Below are 26,664 nucleotides of genomic sequence, written 5' to 3'. Positions count from 1 at the left end.
ATGAGATGGGGTACAAAGGCTGATCAGCCTGATGTGTGCGATATTCGATCTGACCAAAATTTCTTCCACTTGCTGCGCGCGTCCTACGAGACATATCGAGCCCAAAGTCGTTGGAGTTGTCTTAGGAGAGTCAAAGTCATTGGACTTTTCAAGGTATGATACTTTGACCCCTTCTCAACCCACATAGCCTCTAAGTATTCAACTCAAGATGCGCTTTCCATTAAGACCTGACACTAACACGACCCTTGACTGAACTCAGTTTGGACTCTTCCGCACCCAACTGGTCAATATTTCTCGGTCTTCCTTTCTGCCCATTGGACCAGATTTCGATCATGAAACAGCAGATACTGAGCCGCCAATCGGAGTCAATCTTATGATGCATTTGTTTGAATATCCTGATCATGCTGATATTTTTCCGGTACTTTTCAAAAGGATACCTCGGAAGATGAGAGAAAGATTACAACCTTGTCCAGTTAAAGGGAGTTCCGATGGATGGGGTATGCAGTTCGTGGAGACGCCGAACGAACTCTATGTATTCATGTTCGGCTGTGCTGGATTCCTTCTTTGTCTCGCGATATCGGTTACATGGACGTTAGTCAAGAGTGATGTTCAAGGAGGGTTTGCGATTGGCGGATTTGCTCTCGCATTCACACTATTTTGCGGCGGATTACTTCACTCTTACAGTACCTGACCTTGAGCTATATGTTTGGTGGCTTGAAAGAAGAGATAAGTGGGTGATACGTTTTAAATACCTTCTGCATGTTATAAAATAAGGACCTCATGATCATTCCAAGTCCCAATCCAGGTCTGAATCTCTTCAACAACCTGTCAGCTTAGTTCTGAAGCCTGCAGCATCAGGTAATAAGGCATTGATTGCAAGCTGAAGTATCCCATAACAGCCCCACAATCGAGCTAGCAACTCATGAATTCGACTTCAGAGCCCTGTCATAAGCTCGTATCAAATGTGGCTGGTGACAGAAGTGGCTTAGGGAGACCGTAAGAATGTGAAAGATGTTCAAGCGAGGCAACACATTTGATGTTGGGTCTTGCTGCATACTTGCAATTTGCCTTGTCGTTCAAAGGCCTCCGGGACGGGAGATGATAGACATGAAAGACTTCTACCTCTATCCGCTAAGCTCTCGAGTACTATGCCTAAGCTTGAGATCGAGAATGTATAGGCTAAGGAGTATGCCATAAGCGAAAATCCACCACATCACGAGCAAGAGTCCGCTGATCTCCAGACCGATGTAGTACTTATTTGAGTACCTCGTCACGTACCCAGTCCCCCACACCCAGGCAGCAATCAGCATCGCAAGTTCAGGTCTGCTCTTGCTCGGATCCAACCTGAGCGTAGAGCGAATGGCGAGTCTGATGAGCGGATAGAGGCCCCAGGCGATGAAACATACCAGCTCGAGATGAAAGCCCACGATGTTCAGAGTCTCCCAAATACTATCGATGAGCGAAGAAGGTTTCGGCGACGTGAAGGGAAGCACAACTTCACATAGAGCCTGTTTATGTAGCAGTCCGCCCCGCAAGAGCTTGAAGTACGCGATGCCGACGGCCACAATATGTGCCACTCTCGCGTGGAGATACTCGGCACATCCCAGAATCCAGACCAGATAGACGACTAGCGCGGCTGTCTTCCGCTTTTCGATCGCCCTAGTTCGAACACCATCTAAACCGATCCCGCTCCAGCTTCTTCTTTGATCATCTGGCTTGACCAGGCTGTATCTCTTCAAGACACGCACAAAGACGACGGTCCCAATAATATCGCCAAGAAGCTTCCACGCCCCTTCCGACGTGAATACCCTCCCGAAGAAGCCAACCTCAATCTCCTCCTTGAGGAAAAGCGCTGGACTACCCACAGCGAGTTTCAGAGTCGCGATTGGGCCCCCGAGCGCGCCCACGCCCAGCGCGGGCGCGAGCATCCTCCTAACGTGGTTCACCAGCACAGCAAACACCATGACCGCGAAGCTACGCGCGTATCCACCGCCAACCAGTGCCGCAGCTGCTGGTGCAAGGCCCGGCTGTCGCGAGTGTGAAAGAAGACGCGCGACCTGGGACTGATCGCCTATACAAAGCCGTACAAGTCGGTAGAGCTGTGCCAGCGCGCTGTAGGATGCGGCTGGGATCAGAGCGAATGGGTCATCGGAGAGAGGCCCGTCGGTAGCTCTTAGACTTCCGTGCTGGTCGGTTACTGTAGAAAACTGTTTCTGCGGTGGTCTTGTATGCTCAGATACTGTTTGCGAAGGGTTGAAGAAATGCGCGTCTGACCTCTCCGGCGGTCGCTGGCGAGGAAGTGAGGGATCGGACATCGTGACCTGCACAGGGTTTTCTGCGCTGGCAGCGTCGTCAATGAGCAAAAATATTCCTCCTTCGATCTCTGGTACAAGATCAAGGACTGAAGTAGCTCAATCGGAGTGGTCGAAGTAGATGCCCGATGCTATTGTTGGGCGATCTGAGGCTGAATGTGTGAAAAAGCCACGACACAGAGGAGTTTTCCTTTTTCCTGCTTACTCAACGCCAAAGAAGACTAGCTCACTGAGCCGTGAGCCCACCAGCCACGTCAACAGCCGGAAGTAAACAGAATGAGGGCGATCGATCTCGCGACTTTGCCCTTCTTGTACTTCATCGCTCCAAGATAATCCGAATGCCTTCTCAGGCCGACGGGCCTGCGCTGTTCCGCACGGCGTCAATCCCCCGTCACGCCCCATAAATCCCGCGCCGGAGTGGGGTGAGTCGGGGCAATTTGCGTTCACCGCGCCGAAGGTTAGAGGCGAATCCGAACCCGGTACCGATCGGCCCAAGTTGAACGGGTTTAAGATGAATCGTTCATATCAACCTTAGGAAGAAGCATCGGTGCTTGAGTGTTTTGACTAGTTCGAGACCCCCAGAGTCATCCGCTTGAGCATTGTCTGTTTTCAATTGTCGCTTCGAAACTTCTACCTCACTCAATATGGCCTCGAAACTTCAGCAGCCCAACTATTCACCGTCGCTCTTTGTCTCCCATTCCCTTGAAACTCAGTAACATTTATGTTTACCAAGGCTTTTCCATTGGAATTTGGTCCTTCTTGAAACGCAGAAGCTGCCACCAAGCTAAACCATGTCGAATCCAGCTTACGTTATGTCACCGTTTCGCAGGTTATCGTCTAATCTCTCTTTTGCCTGAAGGATTGCGTCTGAAGGATCGTGCATATCGTAGCGTACCGTACACGTGATGGGACTAGCCCCTTGCCCCTCATCCATTCAAACTCATTCCATTGTCAGCACCACGGCTGAATTTCATTCTCACTCACAATCTTGATTCAAGATTCACAAAAACATCGTCAAGTCCGTCTCACGACACCGCCGCGATGGGGCCAATCCTCACCGGGCTCATCGCCCTCCCAATCCTCTGGATCGCTTCTCAAATTTGGGCTCTATACACAAACTACAGATCGGCTCTGACCGTAGGCTTGCCAATCATAATATGCCCATATGACCCAGAAAACGTAAGCTTCCACGACATCTCAACCGACAAGTTCTCATCTGACACACCTCAAGCTTATCCACGTGGTGCTCTCCGTCCCCTTCCGCCCTCTTCTCAAACGCCTCCTTCCGCCAACCTTCTTCGCCACCGTAGAACTCACCGTCGTAGGCTGGGAGTTTCGCGACAAGTCCTCCGTTCACGACCGCGTCGGTCCGGCCTTCATGCTCGTCACCACGGGTCTCAACCAGCTCATATGCGCCGACCCGACCATGGCGCACGCCATCTTGAACGGGCGGCGGGAGTTTGTTCAGCCGGATATCGTGTGCAAGGTCATGGGCTTCTTGGGTTCTAATATCCTGACTGTACGTTGAGGGCCTTCCACAAACCGACTCGCAGTCTTAAGCCCCTATGTTATGATCTCAACAGATTGGGATGCAGTTATGCCGAGTTTATCGCTTCATTCACAGTGCAAAGAATCTCAAGCTGACAACATTCTCTAATCTTTCAGTCCAACGGCGAGTCCTGGTCCCGCCAAAGACGCGTCGTAGCCCCCGTCTTGAACGAACGCATCAGCCCAGAAGTCTACAAAGCCACAGCAAGACAAGCAGAGTCCTTCGTCAACAACATTCTCTCATCCCCTTCCACCAGCACTCCCAGTATGACCACAGCAACAGCAACAACATCAACCACAATCCAGGGCCTCCGCACAATCGCAATCAACGTCCTCACCAAGATAGCCTACGGCGACAACAAACCCTTCGCCATCACCCCTCTCCCCGGCGACCCCTCGGCACCAATGTCCTACGTCGACGCAATCTCTCTCTGCACGGAACTCCTCGACCTCGCCGCCTTCATCCCCATACACATCCTGCGGCTGCCTTTCATGTCCAACGTGGTTCAGACGTTGGGCGCGGCGTTGCATAGATTACCCGGTTTGACGGTGGACATGCTTGATCGGGAGAGGCGGCGGTTGGCTGAGGTATCATCTCTGAATGGTCCTTCTGACGAGTTATTGACCACGGCGACGGTGGGAAAGACGGATACGATCATGAGCATGCTCGTCCGCCTTTCAGACCAAGAAAAGAGCCGTGCCGTTCCCGCCGAAAAGAGCGCTACCGCCACCACTGGCAACAGCAACCCCAAATCATACCTCACAGAAGAAGAAATCGCAGGCAACCTCTTCATCTTCACCGCCGCAGGCTTCGACACGACGGCAAATACCCTAGCATACGCCGTCACCCTCCTCGCAGCGTACCCAGAGTGGCAAGCCTGGATCCAGGCCGAGCTCGATGTCGTTCTGGGGCCTCCCACGCCATCAACATCGTCCTCGCCGGAGCAGGAGGGTCGAGAACTGCCGGACTACAGCGTCGTCTTTCCCAAACTGACGCGATGTCTCGCTGTCATGGTGAGTCTTCCAACTTCCCTTCTTGCTCGACACTCACTCACCCAGTCTATCTCTCTTTCCCACCCATCTTTGAGTGAAGGCGGCCCCATCCTATCTCATCTCCCCTTGCTAGATAACTAGATCTTCCTCTCCGCGGGAAGACATACACGTATGCTACGACAAGATCCAGACTGACAGAATCCCAAGTTCGAAACCCTCCGCCTCTTTCCGCCTCTAACCCATCTAATGCGCTCAAACATAACAACCCAAACTCTCCCAAGCCAAATCCCAACGTCAACAACCCTCCAATCCTCCTCAACCTCAACATCAACCTCACCATCATCCACAACTACCTCCTCGTACACTTTCCCTCCTTGCACAGTCTACATAAACACAGTAGCCCTCCACACCTCCCCCAAAACCTGGGGCCCCGACGCCCTATCCTTCACCCCAACCCGATGGCTCACCTCACCCCAGCCACCACCATCATCATCCTCACCACAACCTCCTCACATCCAACCCCCCCGTGGCACATTCCTCCCCTGGTCCTCAGGCCCCCGCACCTGCCCGGGCCAAAAAATGGCCCAAGTCGAATTCGTCACCGTCCTCGCGACGCTCTTTCACAAATGCACCGTCGAGCCAGTCCCTGAAGTCGATGAAAGCGGCAACACTCGAGCAAAAACAACACCCGAGGTAGCAGCAGCACAGGCTAGACAGAGATTATTGGACTTGACGCAGGACAGCCAGCCCAGGCTGACACTGCAGATGAATCGTCCCAAGGATGTGCGGCTGCGGTGGACGCGGCGGTGAAAGTAACTAGGAGATAGGGTGATATCATTCAGAGTCACAAGAGAGGCGCAGAGATACGATTTCAGGAAAAGGATAATTCAAGTTCTATTTTTGATGAATCGATACCCTCAAAGCACTGTCTTCCATCGACTGAAGTACAGCGCCGTGCTTTTCCGCTTGTAGCTATTCAACGCCATCCCACCCGTTCCCGCCAGATTTCGAAAACTCTCGGCGGGTTTCAACTGAAATTCCAGATCATGGCCTGCTTGGTTCGTCCTCATCGTACAACACGTCATCCACTTGCCACACTTTAGGGACGTATGAGGCAAAGGTATTACAACAAGCCCATTGAAGGGGCTAAATATGCTACATTGGGCCAGATTCCCCTTATTGGCAGATCTCCTGGACCGCCGGCTCCGCTCTTGCCCTCACCAGTTCCTGGCGGCGATTGGCTTGATGACTGCCAGATTCCTCAGCCAGCACGATTCCGTAGACTGCTCGCCCGACCAAAGCCAGGTAACCATTTCCGCTTGTGCAAGGGTGCGCCACCACTCGCAGAGCTGCTCGTGGGTGTGGTCTCTGTGGAGCCAGGCGTTCCATTTGCGTTCGGCGTGTTCGGGGCATGGTTTGCCATAGGTGTAGTCGGGGCTGTAGGGCCGTGATCATACACAGGCGCACCCTCGTCAAAGCTGCTAGAACGAGCCGGACGAGGGTTTCGCAAAATGGGAGGCGGTGTCGCGCTGGCCCTGTCCTCCTCGCCCGGGTGATTTCGCTGCACCCATGATGGGACACCCATCGGGGCTTGGGGCGCGGTTGGTGCGGGTGGCTCGGCTACTGGTGACGCATGTTGGACAGGACTCGGAGCGGTGCTACCTCCGATGGACCGTCTGAAGAAGTTCAACCGATGCCCACGGGGCGCGGCAGTCGAAGAAGGGGGATAGTGGCTGCTGTCCTTGGAACGAGCACCAGTCTTTGAATCATGCTGCGGGCTGTTGGCCACTGCCTCTGCCAGCTGGATCATTTGCGCATCAACACTGTTGCGCCTGGATCCGCTTCGAGATGGTGACTTGCGAAGTTTGCCGTTAATGGGCATGTTCTTTGACGAGGTCTGGCCTGTTTTAGCACCCAAACTCGACCTCCTATTCGGCGGAGGCAGGGGCTGAACCCCGTCTTGGAAGAGGGCATCCTCGGCCGTATTACGTTGCGGCGGAGGGAGACCTGGGACCTCAAATGCACCACCAGAAGAACCGAACATGCCAGCTGTGTTCCATCCGCCGGACGGAGGAAAGCTGAATAGGTCCGGAGACTCACTCCGCTGCTGTGCAATGTACTTTGGGTCCTTGCCTTGCTGTAACCAAATGTCGAGGCTAGAGTCGAGGGAGTGCATCGAATCTCCATCAGAGTCCCAGTCGAGTTCTCTGTGATTCGATATCGTAGTTTCATCTGTCGACCTAGGGCGAGGGACCAAAGGCGGCCGGGAGTCGAAGTAATGGGCACTGGCTGGCTCTTCGGGTCCAGTGAATGCAGAGGATGGGGGATGTTGGAATACCCGTGCACCTCCGCCGTGATCCCCCTCATCATCCTTGGACGTTCCCCTTGACACTGAGCGATAGCTATGTTGATCCGACACAGCTCGCTGCTTCGAGAGCGTGTCATTCGACGTCTTGAATCTTCGAAGCGTTGATGTGGAAATGGTGTCTGGTGTCGGAGGAAGGCCTTCGCCGGGGTGTGAAGCTGGTGAATCTGTTGTCACTCTCCGCAATGCTTCGCGCTTCGCGTCCTTAGTCTGCTTCTGCGACTGCCCTCTTCCTGCCATCGGGGAAGAGTCTTGGACGGGCAGACTGTCCAGATAGGTATGATCGAGCCTCGCTAGCTTTTGGAGGGGCGAGGTGTGGTCGATGATGTCGTGGAGCGACTGGAACTGGCCTGGACCAGGAGCCCGACTAGTTGAACTGGACCTACTTGGGCGACTGGATCGTGTCGACATGGTGGTCGGTGGTCTTTGTATCCTAGACTGGTCGCTGCCGTACGAAGCCTTTCGAGGTGGCGCTGAGTGTGGTAAAGCACCATCCATAGAGTGTGGCTCGTCTGCATCGGCCACAATTGTTTGATCCTGGTCCTCTTTCTCGCCATACACACTTACAAAGGAACTTTCACTGAGGACGCTGAGGCTCGGGCTCGTCATGCCATTACCACGACGTGGATCCGTCTCATCCACTGCCTCCGTGTTGAGCCTCGGTAAGCTGAGTAGGCTACCGCGTGAGCTGAGGTAGACTTTTCGTAGGTTCTCGGTATTTTCGGTATAGTCCGATAGGAAACTCGGCATGCGGTTGAGCGTCTTAGCATCATCTTCAAGTCGTGCCAGGTCCGCTATTCTAGGCTTGGGCGTGGGGCTTCTGAGGCGAGATTCGAGGTCGTCGGGAGGTAGGAAACCGGCTGCGTCGACCATTCGAACCATTTCCCGCTCCTTTAATAGCGTCTCGACCTGGGCCTCAAGAGTCACTATCATCTGGACCGCCTCCTGCACAGCCTTGTCTCGCTTCTCCAACTCGTCGAGGAGCTTGTCGTTCACATCATCTATTTGTGCTTTCTCGGACTCGAGGGCGTCGACACGCTCTTCGAGCGCATTTTGTCGTTCGCGGCGGTGGAAGAGCTCGAGCTTCAGGTCAAAGTTTTGCTTGTGCAAGGTGGAAACAGTCTGTCGAGGCAGCTATCAGCAAGGGTAGTGTACGAAGATGTGATCCAAGGCTACTCACTGCCTCCATCTCCTTGGCGCCCATGCCTTTACTCTTTGTAGATTCTCCATTGCCTCCACTTGATCTTGGCCGACGTCCATCAACGGACTCGCCTTTCACGGGTGAACTTTGCGCATGTCGTGGTGGTAATTCTACGGAGGCGGCCATGTCCTGCGTTGACCGTACCGCGGCCAACCTGTCGGCCTCCTCTCTTCTCCTCTGAAGTTTGTCCTGGAGATAGGTGGATGCGGCGCTCTGCCTTCCAGAATCAGAGACCCGGTCTCTTGACACAGCAGATCCAGGCCGAGAGGTCACCATCGACGGAGTGCAAGAGCTGTGATGGAACTTGTGGGCAGGGTGAGCACTGGGTGGTCTCGGCGAGGTAACGAACTGTGAAGTCGAACTATTTGCGCTTCGAGGGGTCCGTCGGGTTGCACTGGTACTTGTACTTGATCTCGAAGTTGGACGTGGGTAGACCGGAGAGGGTAGTGACCTCTCGCGGTCGCGCGATTGAGTCCGCGCAAGACTGTCCATCGTATCTAAGGGAAAAGAAACTACGGCGTCCTGTGCTTGATCCGATTGCTCGCCCGCATGCAAGTCGACCTAGAAATTCGTATTATCAGACGGCTCTTTGGCCCAGAGGATCACGCCGGCAGTCGGATTGGAGTGCTGAGTGACCGAATTGGGCGACAGCAAGGCGTCGAGGATCAGGATGATGCCTGTTCGAGGTGCAGAAGCGCGAATGGCAGTTGCGTCGAGCTAACGCAGCTGAAGGGGGGACGAGTACGGGAAGGGCAATCGACGTTCTTGGTAACTGAATAATAAGGAGAGGAATCCCTGGGCACGGCGCGGCAGCGAGAGGAAAGTTGCAGTGGTAGCAAAGCCGTCGAGTCGTGGTTGTGGATGCGCTTTGAAGGTATAAGAGAGCTGCTATTGCGAGAGAACAGGCCGAGACCTAGTTTCCGCAGCTTTGGGCCTACGCGACTGCTGATGGCGGCATGTGGTGGAAGTGCCGTGCAATACTCTTTTCCCTGGGCGATACGTAGTAGGTGCTGAGGGGAGGACCGACAGGCCGTCTAGACAGGAGCTTTGCGTTACGTCGGATGGCTCGCCATGAACCGATGCAAACGTGGAAAGGCAGGGCAAGCGGGCGAACTCTCGAGTCGGGTCTTTTGTCTCCCACAACGTCGGATCGGCAGTTGGGTCCAGCGTTGGAGGCTGGGCCGTGTCGCAGACGTTGTATCGCCGCAGCGCAAATGTCTAGGTATCGCGATGCCGCAGGAATGTCTCAATTGACGAGGGGCGGCGATACTGGAATGTCTCGATTGCGTGGTGCTTGGTGGGACAAACGGAGGGTCCTAGTCGCAGGAACCCAGGCAAGCTGGCGACAGAGGCTGGGAACGCAGGGCAAGGAATGAAATACTGGGTATCTGGAGCTGAGCTGAAGTAGTGAATGTCGATGGTGGTTAAGATGATGTTGATGATTGTTTGCAACTAGATGGAATGGTCTTTAGTGAATTGCCACCGTCAATGTCGTGTTCGCGAGCAATGTTGGTGTTGCGATGGACAACGATGTTGGTGTCGTCTAAGAAACGATAGGCGACCTGGTCGATAATGGTGGAAAAGCAGCTAGACACCTAGAGGAACAGGCTCCGAAAAGAGACCCTTGGGAGGTCCAGGGAGCAGATAGCGACCGATCGACAGGGCTATCTCGGGGGTGTTCTGTTGGCCAATTGAAGTTTAGCGATGCGAAGATGACGACGGGGTTCGTTTCTTGGTCAAGATGACTGATGATAGTGGTGGCAGTTGTTGTGGTGACCCTCGCACAGAGAATCTGGCGATGACAGTTCGTGGGAGAGGAAATGGGGAATGGCGAGGATGACGGAGCAGGTAGCACATTTCTTTCTGTGCCCTCTCTCTACTGCAAATGATCGGCCGCGAGTCGGAAGAAGAAAGAGAGACACACGGCTGGCGGCGCAAAGGGAACCTTGGGTGACGGGAATACGCACACGCAGGAGAAGGAAGGGGAAGGGCGTTTGATGCAACGGAACAAAAGTGACGAGGGTAGCTGCAGGGGGCTTAAGGGTGTGGAACTGTGTGGATGTGACGGGACCAACTGCAGGCACGCGGGGAGTCAAAAGGCAGCAATTCCAAGGTTGAATTATTCGCCAATGGGCAGCAAAGCGAGTGACAAGATGTGGGAGACCGCAGACCCTTGCAGGAGAAGAGTGGGATGAGGTGGGATGTGATGGGCCAGACGCGATGGTTGGACACAGGGAGGAGATGCGCAACCGAGCAAAAGACCAACAGGTGCAAGGATCGCGGTGGGGGAAAGGTCGAGCGAATGCCGTTGGAGGACGAGGTGATGCGCGTTGATTATTTGGTGATGTATTCGTTGGTGTTGGTGATGAAGCTGGTTGGATCTTGAAGGCAACGAGGAAGAAATGGGGAATATCAGGCGAAGTGGCTGGATTGGTAGGGCCGTATGAGAGTGAGAGTGAGAGTGAGTCTCAGGATGAAGGTGAGATGTGAGTGAGTTACAATGGTGTAAGAACCTCAACTGAACAAGCGCAAGCACAGGCAAGAGAAGATGCGCCTCCTCCACGAGCCAATGCTTCAAAAGAAAGACATCAGACCAGTCGAGTAGAGAAAAGACGAGCAAAAACTAGTGAAATGGGCACAGATGCCCGCTGCAGGCAAACAAATATTCTTGCTTTTTCCCATCCGTCAGCGTGTCTCTACCAAAGCATGCGAGCCAACCCATTTCTTAGTGTCCGAGAACATTCAATCGACTCGGCCAGCTACCTAAGCTGTTGCGTGTCGCGCCTCACTCTGATCGCTTGGTGCCTGATTGTCCCTCGCTCTCTTCTTCGGTCCTAGTCGGATCTTCACCAAACCTTCAGAATTGGCGCGCCGCCCGCGCAAGCTTCCAGGCCTGCAAGGACAGGAACAGGAATAGCATCGGACGAGGGAGATTGCCTGGCGCAGAGGTCGCCGCTGTTAGTGCCAACGACCGGCACCCGTCAGTCGCTAGTCTCTGCTCTAGCGGCACGTTGCGTGAGGAACTACTTACAAAGTGTGTTAGCTAAGAAAGTGAAAAGCACCAGCACGCAGTACTGTACTCCGTACAGAGTTTGCCATTGATCGACATCTCCAGCAGACTCAGTGGCGTGAGTGAATTTGACTTCCAGGTTCTGGGAAGCTGTTTGGGCAGCAATGAAGTCACGAGACGAATGTGTCGTGTTGGTGATGATATTGGCGCTGCTATCATCTCATTCTCATCTAATGTTTATCTGACCACCCAAGTCTCGCTCAGCTCGCGCAGCTGTCAGATCCTTCTGTCCCTCAGGTCGGTAATCGCTAGGACCTCTGCTCATACGTTGTCAATCTTGCATTCCTTTGCGGTGAAGAAGCGTATGCGCAATGTGGAAATGCCGACTAACATGAGAAAGCCTATAGCTCGGGCATTTTTCTCATCGATTAATCCTTTTTTTTTCCCTCTCTCGTTTTTTGCTTCGCAATGGCGCCGGCGCTAACAGCCACTACAAATGATCCGAGCTCCCCTTGCATAAGTCAGCACTTGTGAGCTGTGTGTGTGATTATGTAAGAAACCCTGTTCTCTTGTGTTTGTGCACGCGTTATGCAGGGGTACGTCTCTCTGGTGGGTCCCCTGCACGCCGTCCAATTACTCCGAGCTGCCATCCTTGTTACTTCTGCTCCCTCCTCTGCATCTTCCTCCTTCACGCCCAATAAGAGTCGATTCCAACGTGATGGAAGCAAGGTCCTCCCCAGTTCCCCGGCTGCAAGCTGACTCTGCCGTTCAAGAGCATCTTCAAGGGGCGCACCATGATCCATTGCACCCGCTCGCAAAAGGGGGCAACGAAAGAGGGGTTGATTTGAGAAAGCCGCAGGCAAAATGTCGTTGTGTCTCTCTCCACGAGCAAGCCTTGCTTGCAAGAAGGAGGCTGGTGTTTAAGACAACAGCTGACAGTCCCTGGCAGATATCGAGGCAATGTTGTACGAAATACGGATATCCGGCCGCCGACTGCTACGTCCGTACCGAGTCTCATCTCTCATCAAGAGGAAGAAAAGAACCGATGGCGGTTCAAGGGTCTTGGTCGCAGTCGCTTCCCTTACTATCACCGTCAAAGCGCAACAAGTCCTGCGGCTGTCCATCGATAGACACAACGGCAGGTCACATTGGTACCTGATATCGACAGCCCTCTCATCTCGTACAAGGCCGATTGGGTAGCGCCACGACGCCGAGCCGTGAACCACTCCACCTGCTCCCATTTCGATGCGACTGCTTCCTTCGTCCAGAGCCGTCGGCTTTTGACTCTGCGCCGTCTGCTTCTGCCGCATCCAAGTTTGCAGTAGCTCCTCTACCGAACTCCTCGCAGACTATCGTACGGATACACATCGTGCCAGGTCCATCAAACGATCCCCGATCATTTTGACGAGCTTCACCCACCATGGCTCTTTTCGGTGTTTCTCCGTACCTGATGACAACCGTCCACAATGTATCCATGAATTGGGACTCCGCGTTATAAGTTTCTACCACTACGAGCCAAGCCGACTTCAACATCATCTCGCCACTAACGTAGCCCAATCTGCGACCTGTACGGATACCCCCGCCAAACTGCGCATCCTACGGCCTGCCCCGGCTGGTTCCACGCATCTAACAAACGCCTCCGGCCACCGTCCCCGAAGCCCAAGGCCCACGCCCACACCAACGCACCCAAAACACCAAAATAGCGTTCCCGGAATCTGGTTAACGTTCCGCTGGCCCCACCGGCCTCGGCCCCAAGACTGTGCGCGCGCCTGGCCTGGTTGTCGTCTCTTGCCCTTGGTTTGTCGCCTTCGTTCGCCTCTATCGAGACCGTTCTGTCCAGTATCCACAGCATGCAAGCCCGATCGATGGGAGGGAACCAGCAGATTGAGTTCTCCCTTCCATGTCCCTCCATGACTCGAAGATCCTCATGTGATACGCAACACAGGAAACGAACCGGTGCAGCCGTTGCTCGAACTCAAACTGCGAACCGGCGTCTGGAGTGCGGCCCGCGATGTGACAGAGGACAAGCCCGCCGCGCCCCGTTGCGCATGCCCGACGCTGAGCCGGCGTGTACGCTTGCGCAGCGGCCGATGAAACCTTAGGCGGTCAGCGCGGCGGTCTGCAAGTCCGCATTTCAATCGCTTGGGACTACTGTCTTCCACTTCTCACGTTTCCCTACTACCGGTGTCACTCACTTAGATTAGCTGTGCCATCATGTTTTCAATCACAGTCACACCTCACAACGTCAAGTCTCCAAGAGGAGGTGCAAGTTTCCCTGAATCCGGGCAGCACTCAACCTGAAGCACTGCAACCAACAGAGAATTTATCCCTGTTGCTACCGACCCCAGACAGCTCACTGATTGCAAGGGTACACGGCGAACACGAACGCGACGCCAAATGCCCCTCCAATCTTGCAGCTTAATGTGTGTGCTCCAGAGGTGCTACTGTCGACTCAGACATCCGACATCAACGTTGCAGAAAGAAGATATCTTGCTACCTGTGGTATTGGCCATGTGACCATCTAGGCAGAGGCCGAGTCTGATCTCCTGCGCAGTCCGATGTGACCCACTCGTTCGCACCTTCTGCCTGCGAGCAATTAATCACCTGCCCAGGATACCGTCATTTTCAGCGGAAAGATGACCCGAATGCGTCGAATCGGCTTTGCAAGCTGCTTGGGCTGTGACCCCTGTGGACGCCAGTTTTGACTCTTCTGTGCATGTAGGAAGATTCATGACCTGCAAGGTCTGATTTCTCTTGAGAGCCTGGTCACGAAGGCGACTTACTATGCAGAACGCATGACGTTCGGGCGGGTACCAGATACTGGAGATGAAGGCCAATTGAGGTGTACATCTCAGCGGACCGTTGTGATATTATCTATAGAAAAGGAAGAACAATATGGCTTGCTTGGTCTCCTCCTAAGTGTAGGCTATGCCGACCCTTATTCAGAGTATGGTTCTTCCCGAAATTACTCACGGCAAAGCTCTGTCCGCTAACGACAACCCGCAGACTCTCGCCGGCCTCGTATTCAACCCCGAGCGCCCAAATTCCAATGTCCAGCCTGACTACCTCGCCGGGCGTAATCTTCTCCTCCTTCTCGTGCGGGTGGAACGGCCAGTGTGGGTGCATGCTCCTGGTCTCATCGATGGCTCGATGAGAAGCCCGGAGGATGCCCACAGGGCCCTTGTACAGCACGACTTCCGTCTCTTGCTCCGGCTTGAATTCCTGGAACGAGTTCACGGGTATGCCCTTCCATGGAATGTTAAGGTTCTTCATCTGCTTCCCATCTTTGTCGAGCTTCTGAATCATAACGTACACATCCATGTCGTCGTGATCTGGGCAAGACATGTACAGCACGGCTTTGGGTAGGCCCATGATGTTGGTAGTTTCGAGAAAGGTATGAGTAAAGCTGACGTTTCCGCCAGACTCGGAGTCGTAGCTGACCGTCGTCTTCGTCTCTGGCGCAGTAGTGGAGAGGAGCGTCTCCTCCGTGCCAAGAAAAAACTCCTTGTACTGCGTTCGCGCCGGCGGGAAATCCTCCTCAACAATATTCTCAATCGCCTGGGGAGTTTTCTCGCCAAACCGCAGCAGAGACATCCTCACCTTGGGCGTCTTCTCCCACCCGTTATCGACGCCCTTGAGGTACCGGTCAAAGAACGCAAACAACTCATCTTTGGCCTCAGAGTTACCCCAAAGGTCAAACCACTCCTGCCACGGATGCCATCTCAACCACTTCTCCTTCGACTGCACCTCCAACCAGGCCCGGATGGCACCCATACCGTGCATCGTGTTCGTCCACGTGCCCGTAATATACGTTGGCACATTAATCTGCTTCATATCTGGCCTCTTGTCGTTCCACCACGCGTTAGCAAGCGGATGCCGCGCGTACATCTCGCGAAAGCTCTCGATACCGCCGCGGCCTTTCAGCATATGCTTGATAATCAACTCATCAAATAAGTCGCCAGCGTACACGCCTCCCCGCGCAAACTGCTCGCGGTACAAGTCTCCGCACCCTTCCCACGGCGCAATGGCCTTCAAGCTCGGCGGTCGCAGCGCCGCGATGAACCACTGCGCGATTGCGAGGTGCGAATTCCCTGCGAGTCCGACGCTGCCGCTACACCAGGACATCGCCGCCACGGCCTCGATGGCATCGTACCCGTCTTCGGCTTCTTGGCCGCCCATGATGACCATTGGTGTGTTCTCGTCGCCACTGTCAAAGGCACCGCGCGTGTCGATGTTGACGATGGCGTAGCCGCGGGGAACCCAGTCCGCCGGGTCAGGCGCCTCGAACTTTTCCAGGCCGGAGAGCGTGCCAGACGGGATGCCGAGGTTCCATGGCGTCATGTAGCCCAGCGATGTGAGACCGTTGAACTTCTTGCCAAAGGGGGACCAGCATATTAGCGCAGGCACTTTCTCTGTGGTGTTTGGCGGGCGCAGTACGTCTGCGTAGAGTGTCGTTCCGTCTCTGACTTTGATAGCGATGTCGTGCTCTAGTAGGATGGCGGAGGGCAGTGGGCGCGCGTCTGGATGAGGATGTTTCCAGCCAGCGGGTAGGGTCTCTGTATGTGGATTGAGGCCGTCGTAGCCATCACGACCGGGTGTTGGTGCATTCAACGGCTCGATAGGCACTTCTAGACCGGAGAACCTTGAAGACGGCATTATGACAAGGGCCTTTTTCTCTCTTGCTAACTTGTTCTTAGGTCGGAGAGCGCTTTGCTATAGTGTATCCAGTGAGACCGTTAACCTCCAGTTGCAAGTCCCGGTCTACTTGTACAAAGGCCATCTTCAAAGACTTCATGACTTCGGCTTGTACAAATTCCAATTGAGTCTAACCCCTCCTCTTCCGGCCCTCCGCGGTCATGAAAGGAAGAAGTTGCTGTCCCGGCTGCTTACGGGGGTGGGGTGTGATGGAGTGTCGTCCAAGTCGGGAAGAAAACAGGCCCGCCAACTCCCGAACCGAGCGCCTTACACTGGACTTAGCTACCAGCCGATGCCGAACCGAAGCATTCCCCTCGAATGTACAGTACTAGTGTAGTGAATATCCCCCACCACTCATCCGCCCCGTACCGATGGGATCAAGCTAGACTGTTCCGAGAGGCCAGGAGTAGCTTTCGGCAGGATAGCGGAACATGCTCTAGAGTTGTTGCACCTGCCCGAGCTCAAGGTACTAGTTAGTCTAGAGGCTTACGGCTCGGTGGGCAGGAAGTGTCTTGATCGGTTCAACACTTTGGATCATCAAACGTTCATGTTGCCTATAAACACAACGATTCATTCCGTTACATAGACACGAGTAATATCTAGAGAAGATCAAGCTTTCCTGAGGCATTGGATCTCACACATACCTTATTCAACAGAAAGTTTCCCTCATCTGACGCTTTCATCATGGTCATCGCAACCGACTTTGCAAAGCCTTTGGCGACCATCCCGGTCCCAGACGGAAAGAAGATTGTCAAAAATGCATCAGCCACGGCTCCCTTGAAGCCTCAGCCGGCGGGTCCCAACAGACTATTCTCTCAAGAAGGTGCAGTATTTGGAGACTTCCGTGATGATCTCCTCCGCGATGGCTACGTCGTAGTCAAGGGCGCTATTCCCCGCGAAAGAGCAGATGCCTACGGCGAGGAAATGATGTCCTACCTTGAGAACTTGTAAGTGATCTATTTTTTCACACTTTCAAGCCTCTCAACCGAACCAGCAAGCTGACAACTCAAATATAGCGCCGGCGGTCTCGGCTTCAACCGCAACGACCCCTCCACCGTCAAAGAATCCAACCTCCCGATCATCACCGAAAAGGGAATGTGCCTAGGCTACGGCGTCGCTCACGAGTCTTTCACCTGGGCCATCCGCCAAGAACCTGGCCTCGTCGACGCCTTTGAAAAAGTCTACGACACTCCCGACCTCATCGTCTCCTTTGACGCCGTCAACATGGCCTTCCCCAACCGGCCCGACGTCAAACCCAACAACCCCTGGCCGCACCAGGACCAGGACCCGGAGAAGCCAGGCTTCCGCTGCCTCCAGGGGCTCGTGAACCTCCTCCCGAACGGGGACCGCGACGGCGGGCTCATCGTCTGCAAGGGCGCGCACATGCTCTCGGAGGAGTTCCACGAGGCGTTCCGCGGGGAGGAGGATAAGATTTGGGCGTGGACGAAGGAGTGGTATGGGTTCACCGACAAGGGGATGCAGTGGCTCAAGGACCGCGGGTGCGAGTGGATCAAGGTCAACGCGGAACCTGGTGACTTGCTGTTGTGGGATAGCCGGACGCCGCATTATAATCTCAGCCCGGAGGGCACGTCGCCGCGGTTCTGCGTGTATACTTGTTACATGCCGGTCGCCGAGGCCACGCAGGAGGACTTGGTGCGGAAGAAGGGCGCGTTTGAAGAGTTGAAGAGCACGACGCACTGGCCTAATGCGATGCACGTTGGCGGCATTCCGGTGTTGAGGAATGGGGAGCCGTGTCCGTATAATACGGGCAAGCCGAGGAGTGTGCCGAAGCTTTCGGAGAGGGGGTTCAAGTTGACGGGTATTCCGTATATCCAGGGGGTTCCTATTGATGCTTTGGGAGAGTGAGGATGAGGTTTGTGAGGACTGGGCAGATGTCTGTGGAGGATTATGTTTTGGCTGAGCCATCAGATTGTTTGTCTTTAGTGTTTTGAGTAGACTGTCATCCGTTTAGTCTCAGTCAAGTCTTGAATACTCTTTGACTTTGCTCCCAGAAAGATTACTTTTCTATGTACTTTTACCACGAATTGATGATAAAACTAGAATTACTAACTAAACTTGTACATGTTCTCAACTAAAAAGCATTTTACTGGAATGAACGATCTTTTGTGTGCGAGAACAGCCTGTGGCCACATCGAGAACGACACCCGGGAGATTCTTTGAAAAGACCATATTCCATCGACCACTAGATGAAGTCAAGATATACATATCTCTTGAGTTCTCGCCCACTCCGATTCTTTTTACGACTTTCTTATACAGAAAAAGAAAGGATACAGCCTTGATAAAGAACGACCTTCAGAACGATGTGATTCGAGGTGCCATTCACCGCGGTAAATAGAAAAAGAATGACCAAATCCAGATCTCACTTTCAATTCAAGTACTGCCGAAACACTGTACCTGGGACACAGATTACCTGCCTAATCAAACTTTATATCATTCACCATACATCTCGGATAGCCCCAACCATGTTTACGGAGTACTCTGGTTTCATCACTCAGAGGCGAGCTCAGGCCAAATCTTCTTCGTAGCCCACATCCTGATACGCGACCCGAACAGATACACAGGAACAGTAATGACTCCCAAAACACCAGCAATGACGGCGAAGATGTTCATGGCGCCCTGATATCCAATCAGATTGATCAACGGGACTGTGGAGTAGCTCAGGCCAAACGAGATGAAGCCGCGTCCTGCACATAGGACCAAGAGAAGCGGTCCCGCCTTGCTTGGAAAGCTGTCAATGGCGTAGGTGATGCCGACGAGGTTGGCTCCCAGGAAGGCAAAGTAGCCAAGGTTGTAGGGAGCTACGATAGTCATCCAGTGCCAGCGGTCGGGGTGTGCGCCTGCCTGTCCGAAGAAGACGCAGGAGATGATGGCTGATAGAATGGGGACACTCAGGATGATTAGTCTGTACTCAGGCTGCGAAGACGAGTTAGCATCGGCTCGACATACATACCGGAGAACTTGTAGACGGTGCTTACCTGGAAGGTTCCGCTCTTCCAACTACTCAGGGCCCGCACCAGCATATCAGATCCGTAGCCGAGGAGAGGTACCAAGATGACACAGTCGAGGACTTGTACCAGCTGGACATATCCCAGCCAGTCGTATTTGAATGTGTACGGAGGCGCCATCAGGATCGTTGCAAAAGTTGAGGCTTGGTAGACGTAGATACCCAAGAAGGCGCCGTTGAGTAACAGCATCCACACGATGTTTGGTAGCAATAGTGATTGCATCGTCTCCTTGTAGAAGATGACTGTCTGTTTCCACTCGGGCTTGAAGTGGAAGATTCTTAGATTATGGCGCCAGGTTCGGGGTCCAAAGACTTCGGGTTGCAGAATATGGTTTTGTCGTGTCAGGACCTGGACGATCATCTCGTTGTCGCCGTTTTTGTTGACGTTGCCTTCGTCGTCTAACTTCAGATGGACAGCGCCCCCTATAGCGATATCGTATTAGTCTAAGCACGCACCAGTTGACTGGGCCCCCCAAGATATGGGCGGAACTTACTGTCGGCATCAGCTGGTCGATCATACTTTGTTTCTACAGCAAAGCAGAAAGCCAGGACAAGGATAACGGCGTTGATGAATGTGATGATTAAGTACCACCACTTGAGTCCCATTGAAGGGACGATGTAAGCCGTCGCAACGAACATCGCCGCCGTCCCTGCAGTTTGAACACCAATGAACCAGGACAGCTTGGCGCTTCTTTCGTGGAGGAAGTGAATCTCTTCAATTATGAAGGGAGCGAGTGCCTCACTTTGACCAGCGGCGATGCTGTAAAAGTTGCGACCTGCGATATGGCTGCTCAAGGACGTCGAGAAGGCGCACCATAGACCTGACAAGACCAGCAAAACTAGTGACACGAGGAATACAGGCCGCCTGCCTATAGTCACGCAGAGCGGCATGGAGAAGAGGTTTCCTATCCCCATGAATAACGTCGGGTATGTGAGAAGGTCCGTGGCTCGCGTGGCATCTTCGGGGGGATACTCCTTTAGTACGGAGGGGAACACGGCGCCGAGACCGGATGTGACAAGGACGGCGATGGCGGAGTATGAGCCGACAACAAAGATGATAAGGTACTTGTGCCATGGTGGAAGGTTGAGGGGGTCTATTTCTCGCCATTAGCATTAGATGTGTCCTGCTTCGCAAATTTGGTTTTTGGGTAAGGTATGGGATTTGGTAGCTTTACCTTTGGGGTCAGGGCTAGGAGTGGGAATTAGGACAACTGAACCGCCTTGAAGTAGCTGCACGGTTCCGTATGCCTGATCTTCCTGCGCAGTGACCTTTATTGCCGATCCCTCGATGGTGTCAACATGAGGCTCATCATCTTTGGTGCCAGGCATGGTCGGCAAACGAGGCAGAAATACTTCCAACAACTCAAAAGACGGTCGGCAATTTGGCGTGAGGCGAGCAAGAAAGTTGATAGGACGTTGAAAATTGTCACAGCACAGACCTAAGCAGCAAACTCAAAGTCGTGATGCCGGCAAGGGCCCGTTGACGAGGTTCCATGCTTCTGACTATATACGAACTGATGTCTGAGCGGTTGCTGTCGCTTCTAGATCTCTTTGTGTTGACTGTCTATAGTCCTAATAGCCATTTCAATTGACTGTATTGAGTCTCATCAAGTTGCAAGAGTGTAGTGTGTCCTGTGGTCCAATCAAAGCTAGACCATTATCAGAGAATAGCTTCATTGGGCTGTCGGCTCGGCTCAGGCCCATCAACTCCCGATGGTCACGGTAGAAGCGTGCCTTAGACCAATAGCATTCCTACCGATCACAGGGGCTAAGCCTACATGTACGGCTCCCCATGTTTGCTTGCATTGTAAACCCCATGGGGAAGATCTAGGAGTCTAACCGCTTCCAGAGTCTCATTGGCCGAGTAGACATCTCGTGAAGAATTATGGCAAACACCCTCTGAGATAGGCTGAAATTCCCAATCTCCTACCTCCCCCACTATTCCGAGCTGATCATCGCGTCAACCGGAACGAGGGGCCGGTCGGGCTGCGCAGTGTCCACCACCTAAACCACCCAAAGAAACTCCCGAAACGCTTCCGCGAGTCATTCGATCTCCTCGTTCTTTCTGGGCCGTGCCGTCTCTTCACGTTTCGGAAACGCCAAAGTACTCCTCATAACGACGCGCTTCGGCATCTCAACCTCCCCAGCCGAACCCTCATCTCCAGCTCCCGAACAACCCAGTCAGTCAGCAGCCAGTAAGCGTACCAGTCTAGGCAGGCCAGTGGAGAATACTCAGGTATCGGCTATGTGAGGAATTTCCACACACCTCACAGGCAACGCGCGGCAATGTCATCATATACGAACCCCGTACCCACTCCCGCGGCGGCTGCCGAGCCCTCGTCCGTCGTCGTCGAGTCTTCCGAGGGCACCTCGGGGGCGGCGGGCTCGGTAGCCAAGAGGCGACGTATTAACTTCGCCTGCAACTACTGCCGCAACCGGAAGACGCGCTGCGATGAGCAAAAGCCGTCGTGCCGGGCCTGCATCAACGCCGGCATCGAGTGCGTCACGACGGACCGGCGGAGGCCCGGCGTCGAGGTCCAACGCCGGGAGACGAAGCGCCGACTGTCTCGGGCATCCAGCGCGTCCTTGACGCATTCGCTGACGGCCGTCGCGTCTCCACACTCACCTCGAGAAGAGGTTGGGAGCTCTGAGCTGCCGCCGCCGCAGCCGGCACTACCGTACACCCGCACCAAGACTTCGCCGTCGATAGAGCTGCTCTACAGCCGTGACCGGACAGCGTCGGTAGCGGCTCCTAAGCTTGTCACGGTTCCCAAGGATGCTGCCGTCACCATCATACCGGAAGATGAGGAGCCTCCCGCCTGCCAGGCCCCGCCTAAGTATCAAGGAAAGTTACCTGTAGTACGCCCCAGCCGCGGGAACAACTCGGTCGAGATCCTCGGCGACTGGTTGGACCTTGCTGCGCGTCGGCTAGGGATCCAACAAAGGCGCGGGATGCCAACGCGCATAGACAGGCCGCCGGCTTACCGCATTCTGTCGTCTGAACCCTGCCCGTTTCCTCCCAAAGAAATTGCCCGCAAGCTTGCTGCCCGCTACCTCGAAGGTATCAATCTGGTCTATCCCCTCTTCACCCCAGACCGTCTCATGCGAGACATTGACACAGCCGTGGAACTCGGCCCAATAAACTTCGCAGAGGCACGAGGTTTAGCGGCCTTGGTGTCGGTCTACCTCGTCATGTCTATCGCGTTTGCTTCCGCGGCACTATCGGAACCAACACTGGATCCCGGGGACTATGTAATATACTGCAAAACTCTGATTGGCCACCTCGTCACCGTCAACGGCGTCGAGACTGTCAGATCCTTGGCGCTTCTTTCATTGTGTCTTCACTGCTATGATGAGTGCGCTGGGGCTTGGAACATTCTCACCACGGCGGTTTCTATTGCAACGTCGCTAGGCCTACACAAACCTCGAACGTGCCGAGGCGGCAAAAACAACCGCCCTGACAAGAGGCCGGACTTTGCCAATGAGGAAGAGCGCAAGGCATTCTGGCTCGGCATCTTTTCCTTTGAAAAGTTCTTGGCGTTCGAGTTGGGTCGTCTTTCTTCAATAGAGGATGAGGAGTGCTACCCGCCTCATGTCGAGATGCCCACGGGCAACGGTACGTCGTCGAAGGATAAGGCATTTGCTGTGACCGTCGACCTTGCGAGGATACTCAGCGAAATTGGAAGAAAGGCTGTCATCGTCAGCCGGAAGGAAGACGGACTCCGAGACGGTGCACTACAAGCTATCATAGCTGAAAAGGTTGAGACCACAGGAGAGGCACAGCTGCTCTTAACCAGATGGGGTGAATCAGTGCCCGATGAGCTAAGGTACGTTTGACCGTCCCTCATGGATACCCATACGTGAATAGGTGAAGGTGGAGCTGACGATGTTCGACTCCAGACCGATATCAGATATCTTGATCGGCTCAAAACAGTGCCCCTTTGCATCGTTCATATCGATGCATTATAACAATGCGTAAGTGAGCTTCTCGTCTCATTGCATCAGATACAGCTCACTCACACGACACATCACAGGCTCGTGATCCTCTCACGAAACAGTCTTCTAATCAGCGAAGAGGCAATCACGTCAGGCGCAAACTTGATTGCTAAAGGCAAACCGTGGGACTATATCATGCGGAATGGGCAAGGTCTCACCGCCAACGCCGCCCGGAAAGTTCTCAGGATAGTAGTCGAAGCGGTCGACTCCAAGTCAAATGCGATCCTACCGAATCTTCTTGCGCCACTCCATGCACTCACAACCCTAGCCGTCCATGTCGTAACGCACCCAGACTCTCGCATCTCAACCATGGACCTACACGTAAGCCGCTATTGCGCGAGCCTTTCCGCCCTCTTGACGTCACTGACATGCTCATAGCTCATTCAAACGGCCTCAGACTCCATGAGAGAGATATACACGAGGCTTCGGGGTGACGGCTTACTGGATATGCTGCTACAGAAGATCGACTCGTTCCTTCACAAAGGGCTGCCGACGCCAGGGTCGTCGAGTAACCGAACAACTACTACCGTACCAGCCATGACTCCAAGATCCATGCCAGACGCCAGCCCTTGGCAAAACGCTGGGGAGACACCGACGCCCAGATCGGTAGATGCTCAGTGGTCTGGCAGTGACGACAGCCGCCGCAGGGAATCAGGTGGCAATGTGCCTGGTTCAACAATGCCCTTTTATAACCAAGGAAACGGGTTTCCCAGCGGATCGGAGTTCGGATTCGACTCCTTTGGCGAGATGCCCATGGTTGGCGACGAATGGTCGCCTAGTCTGTCTGATGGGATCGGATGGGACTGGGCGTGCTTTTCTCATCTTCTCAACGACCAGTACCAGCCACAGTGAAACTCACTCGTGGGACCATCACCTAAAATCCCGTGTCAGCTTGCCACGACCGCACCGAATTTGCCTTAATCTCTGTCGAGACTCGATCCCTCTGTCGCTTCAAGGATTCAAGGAGCCGCGAGGCTTGATGTCGCAACAGTATCTCAACATATTGCTGCTTAAGGTGATATGACAGCATGATTAGAGACTCTCTAAATTCTTGCTGGGAGACACGAGTAAGACAACTAGATGGAAGATCCACCTTTGTTACGAGAGCCCGGAAGAGCTGGGAGCATCATTCCGCCAAGAACTTCGGAATCACCTCTGGTATCTCGGGGCCTATGAAGTCCAAGTATGAAATCCAAGAACGCTGCGTGGAGCGGAGCAGCGTGAATGATGGCCGATTCGATTGATTAGAGGATGATTTCTTTTTGGAAATCGTGACCCCTGGTGGAAACAAAGTGTAAGGATCGGTGACAAGTTACAGGAGGAGCTCATTGTGACTACGCAGCTATAACGAGACCAGTTAGGGCAGAGGCTTTAGAGGTAATCTCTGAGCAGTCCTCTTCGGAGCCATGTGAACATCTCCAATGAATCAAAAAGCCATCAGTGTTCTTGCGAATCATGAGTCGTTGATTGCTAATGGTCCATATTAATGAAAGTGCCGAGTCGGCCCGCAGTTCCAACTTTATGCTTGAATAAATGCCTCGTATTCCGGCCACAGTGAATGGCTACTTCCATTACTTTAAGCTAGATCACCATCTCAGTGTGCATTCATGAGGCGTTTTATGTTGTATTCCTAGACCACCACACTGGCGCTGGGTCTCACTGGCGCCAAGCAAAGAACGGGATAGAATGTGTGCTGAGCCACCGCCACCGGTAACGTACGTAGGACTCGGTGCATAATACTTGGCATATGACAACTCCTTAAATCACATTGGCTGCTACTATGTAAGCAGCCCTACGGGAACGAGAACGATAATTTGGTACAGCGACCTGGAACAATCATGGCTGCGGAGAGCCTCATCTTCGTTTTCGTTTTCGTTGTCGAGTGGGTCCATGTCTGTGGCTCAGTAGTACTGCGCTGGTCGTGCAGTTCCACCTTGTGAATCAGCAAGAGCATCTGAACAGGGTGTCGCCGATCAGGTGAGAATTGAGAAACTAGCCAGTCACTTGTTCGCAATTTGGCATTATAGGATGGCTTGATATTCGAAATCGGTGAGAATGATATAAAGCCATCGCTGCTTCCTGCCGATATGACATATAGACCTAGTTTCGAATTACCGATTAATCAAAGTCCAAAGTTTACCGCAAACAGTTCAGTCCCCTTTCGTCATTGAGAGCCATCTATAAAACTCAGCAAGACATGCATCTCTCTGTGCCAACCATCATTGGGGCTGCCTCCGTCGTTCAGGCTTTCCCCCACTTCGCCTACCCGAACACTCGCTTTGCTCTGCCGCCCAGCAAGGGACTGAAGGGGCTGAAAACTGGAAACGAATCATGGGGTACTTTGAAGCCAAATCACTTCATCTGGAGTCCACCGGGTCCTAATGATCGTGAGTCTCGTGATATGTCCCACGACTTTGAGGCCACAGCTGACCAGATGGAACATAGAACGAGCCCCGTGCCCGGTCATGAACACCCTTTCCAACCATGGCTTTGTTCCCCATGACGGCCGGAACATCACCAAGGATATCCTCATCAAGGCCCTCAACGATGCGCTGAATGTGCCCGAAGCGCCCGCCCTCAACATCTTCAACAATGCCCTCGTCGTCAATCCTATTCCTAATGCAACTGTAAGCTGTTACTGCTTCGCTTATCACCAAAGCTTCATGCCACTAGCCAAAAGCGCTTCGGGCTAATCTTGTCATGGATAGTTCTTCGACTTGCAAATGCTACATGCCCACAACGTCATCGAGCACGATGGTAGTCTTTCTCGCAAAGATTCCATCTTCGACCCCACCAACGCTTTCGACGTCGGAACTTTCGACAACTTTGTGAGCTACTTTGGAGACGAGGAGGCGATTAATATCACGATGATCGCGAACGCCCGAGCTCGGCACGCTTTTGATATGAGTCTCATCAATCCGACTTTCTCGATCACCGATGCCCAGATCCCAGTCATTGTTGGCGAGAACGCATTCTTGCTGGCAATCTTTGGAGACCCGGACGTTGCTGTTGCTAACAAGACGTTTCTGGAGTACTTCTTCCGTATGTTTGATTAAGGCGGATTCTCTTCATCAAGGCAATAAAAGCTGACACCATCTAGGCAATGAGAGATTTCCCGTTGAGCTTGGCTGGTCCCCTAACGAAACACCTATCGACGCGCAACTCGGTCCCATCGTGCAGGATATCATCGCCCAGAGCCCTGCGGACGTGCCCCTGACGTTTACGCCACAGAACGCAAGCCTAGAAAAAGCCAAATAGAGTATTCAGGCCGAAAGGCTTGGGCCAAAAAAGAAATGTACATTAGTTTGGCGATTGTTCGAAACCAAGCACGGCTCTTGGGTGGTTAATGTAAGCGTTAACGTGCATCCCGTCGGTACAAGTGGATCATGGGAATCGAAAACTCTTCGCTGGTTCCGCTTTTTTCGATTAGGTAGAGCAGATTTCTCTTGAGAAGAACATCAGTCGTTAAAGTTGATGATAAGAATCAGATCCCATTGTGTGCGTATCGCAATATTACTG

The 26,664-nt window shown here is 53.5% G+C and overlaps 11 protein-coding genes across 11 annotated transcripts; 7 read left to right on the top strand and 4 right to left on the bottom strand.

Moving 5' to 3' along the window:
- CABS01_10091 (uncharacterized protein) lies at window positions 1-691 on the top strand (the record flags this gene model as incomplete). The annotated part of the gene is made up of 2 exons (XM_060543447.1): window positions 1-125; window positions 277-691. The coding sequence occupies 2 exons, from the start codon at window positions 1-3 to the stop codon at window positions 689-691; spliced, it is 540 nt and encodes a 179-aa protein (XP_060399628.1).
- Window positions 692-1,124: 433 nt separating this feature from the next.
- CABS01_10090 (uncharacterized protein) lies at window positions 1,125-2,315 on the bottom strand (the record flags this gene model as incomplete). The annotated part of the gene is made up of 1 exon (XM_060543446.1): window positions 1,125-2,315. The coding sequence occupies one exon, from the start codon at window positions 2,313-2,315 to the stop codon at window positions 1,125-1,127; it is 1,191 nt and encodes a 396-aa protein (XP_060399627.1).
- Window positions 2,316-3,353: 1,038 nt separating this feature from the next.
- On the top strand, window positions 3,354-5,663 carry CABS01_10089 (uncharacterized protein; the record flags this gene model as incomplete). Its single annotated transcript, XM_060543445.1, has 4 exons — window positions 3,354-3,491; window positions 3,544-3,831; window positions 3,978-4,874; window positions 5,061-5,663. The coding sequence occupies 4 exons, from the start codon at window positions 3,354-3,356 to the stop codon at window positions 5,661-5,663; spliced, it is 1,926 nt and encodes a 641-aa protein (XP_060399626.1).
- A 451-nt stretch (window positions 5,664-6,114) lies between these two features.
- Window positions 6,115-8,695, bottom strand: CABS01_10088 (uncharacterized protein; the record flags this gene model as incomplete). Its single annotated transcript, XM_060543444.1, has 2 exons — window positions 6,115-8,340; window positions 8,399-8,695. The coding sequence occupies 2 exons, from the start codon at window positions 8,693-8,695 to the stop codon at window positions 6,115-6,117; spliced, it is 2,523 nt and encodes an 840-aa protein (XP_060399625.1).
- A 2,915-nt stretch (window positions 8,696-11,610) lies between these two features.
- On the top strand, window positions 11,611-11,913 carry CABS01_10087 (uncharacterized protein; the record flags this gene model as incomplete). Its single annotated transcript, XM_060543443.1, has 1 exon — window positions 11,611-11,913. One exon carries the CDS (start codon window positions 11,611-11,613, stop codon window positions 11,911-11,913), a length of 303 nt encoding a protein of 100 aa, XP_060399624.1.
- A 104-nt stretch (window positions 11,914-12,017) lies between these two features.
- CABS01_10086 (uncharacterized protein) lies at window positions 12,018-12,188 on the top strand (the record flags this gene model as incomplete). Its single annotated transcript, XM_060543442.1, has 1 exon — window positions 12,018-12,188. One exon carries the CDS (start codon window positions 12,018-12,020, stop codon window positions 12,186-12,188), a length of 171 nt encoding a protein of 56 aa, XP_060399623.1.
- A 414-nt stretch (window positions 12,189-12,602) lies between these two features.
- On the bottom strand, window positions 12,603-16,085 carry CABS01_10085 (X-Pro dipeptidyl-peptidase C-terminal non-catalytic domain-containing protein; the record flags this gene model as incomplete). Its single annotated transcript, XM_060543441.1, has 4 exons — window positions 12,603-12,778; window positions 13,116-13,261; window positions 13,384-13,526; window positions 14,403-16,085. 4 exons carry the CDS (start codon window positions 16,083-16,085, stop codon window positions 12,603-12,605), a joined length of 2,148 nt encoding a protein of 715 aa, XP_060399622.1.
- A 723-nt stretch (window positions 16,086-16,808) lies between these two features.
- On the top strand, window positions 16,809-17,990 carry CABS01_10084 (uncharacterized protein; the record flags this gene model as incomplete). Its single annotated transcript, XM_060543440.1, has 2 exons — window positions 16,809-17,071; window positions 17,141-17,990. The coding sequence occupies 2 exons, from the start codon at window positions 16,809-16,811 to the stop codon at window positions 17,988-17,990; spliced, it is 1,113 nt and encodes a 370-aa protein (XP_060399621.1).
- Window positions 17,991-18,632: 642 nt separating this feature from the next.
- CABS01_10083 (major facilitator superfamily transporter) lies at window positions 18,633-20,478 on the bottom strand (the record flags this gene model as incomplete). The annotated part of the gene is made up of 4 exons (XM_060543439.1): window positions 18,633-19,058; window positions 19,121-19,572; window positions 19,644-20,243; window positions 20,325-20,478. 4 exons carry the CDS (start codon window positions 20,476-20,478, stop codon window positions 18,633-18,635), a joined length of 1,632 nt encoding a protein of 543 aa, XP_060399620.1.
- Window positions 20,479-21,435: 957 nt separating this feature from the next.
- On the top strand, window positions 21,436-23,997 carry CABS01_10082 (fungal specific transcription factor domain-containing protein; the record flags this gene model as incomplete). Its single annotated transcript, XM_060543438.1, has 4 exons — window positions 21,436-22,976; window positions 23,050-23,124; window positions 23,184-23,466; window positions 23,524-23,997. 4 exons carry the CDS (start codon window positions 21,436-21,438, stop codon window positions 23,995-23,997), a joined length of 2,373 nt encoding a protein of 790 aa, XP_060399619.1.
- A 1,345-nt stretch (window positions 23,998-25,342) lies between these two features.
- CABS01_10081 (uncharacterized protein) lies at window positions 25,343-26,403 on the top strand (the record flags this gene model as incomplete). The annotated part of the gene is made up of 4 exons (XM_060543437.1): window positions 25,343-25,532; window positions 25,591-25,772; window positions 25,854-26,187; window positions 26,246-26,403. The coding sequence occupies 4 exons, from the start codon at window positions 25,343-25,345 to the stop codon at window positions 26,401-26,403; spliced, it is 864 nt and encodes a 287-aa protein (XP_060399618.1).
- Between the last annotated feature and the right edge of the window lie 261 nt (window positions 26,404-26,664).

The sequence above is a fragment of the Colletotrichum abscissum genome (genome assembly GCF_030869225.1).
Source record: "Colletotrichum abscissum strain IMI 504890 chromosome Unknown Scaffold_25.1, whole genome shotgun sequence".
NCBI lineage: Eukaryota > Fungi > Ascomycota > Sordariomycetes > Glomerellales > Glomerellaceae > Colletotrichum > Colletotrichum abscissum.
This window is presented reverse-complemented; position numbering and strand designations above follow the sequence as displayed.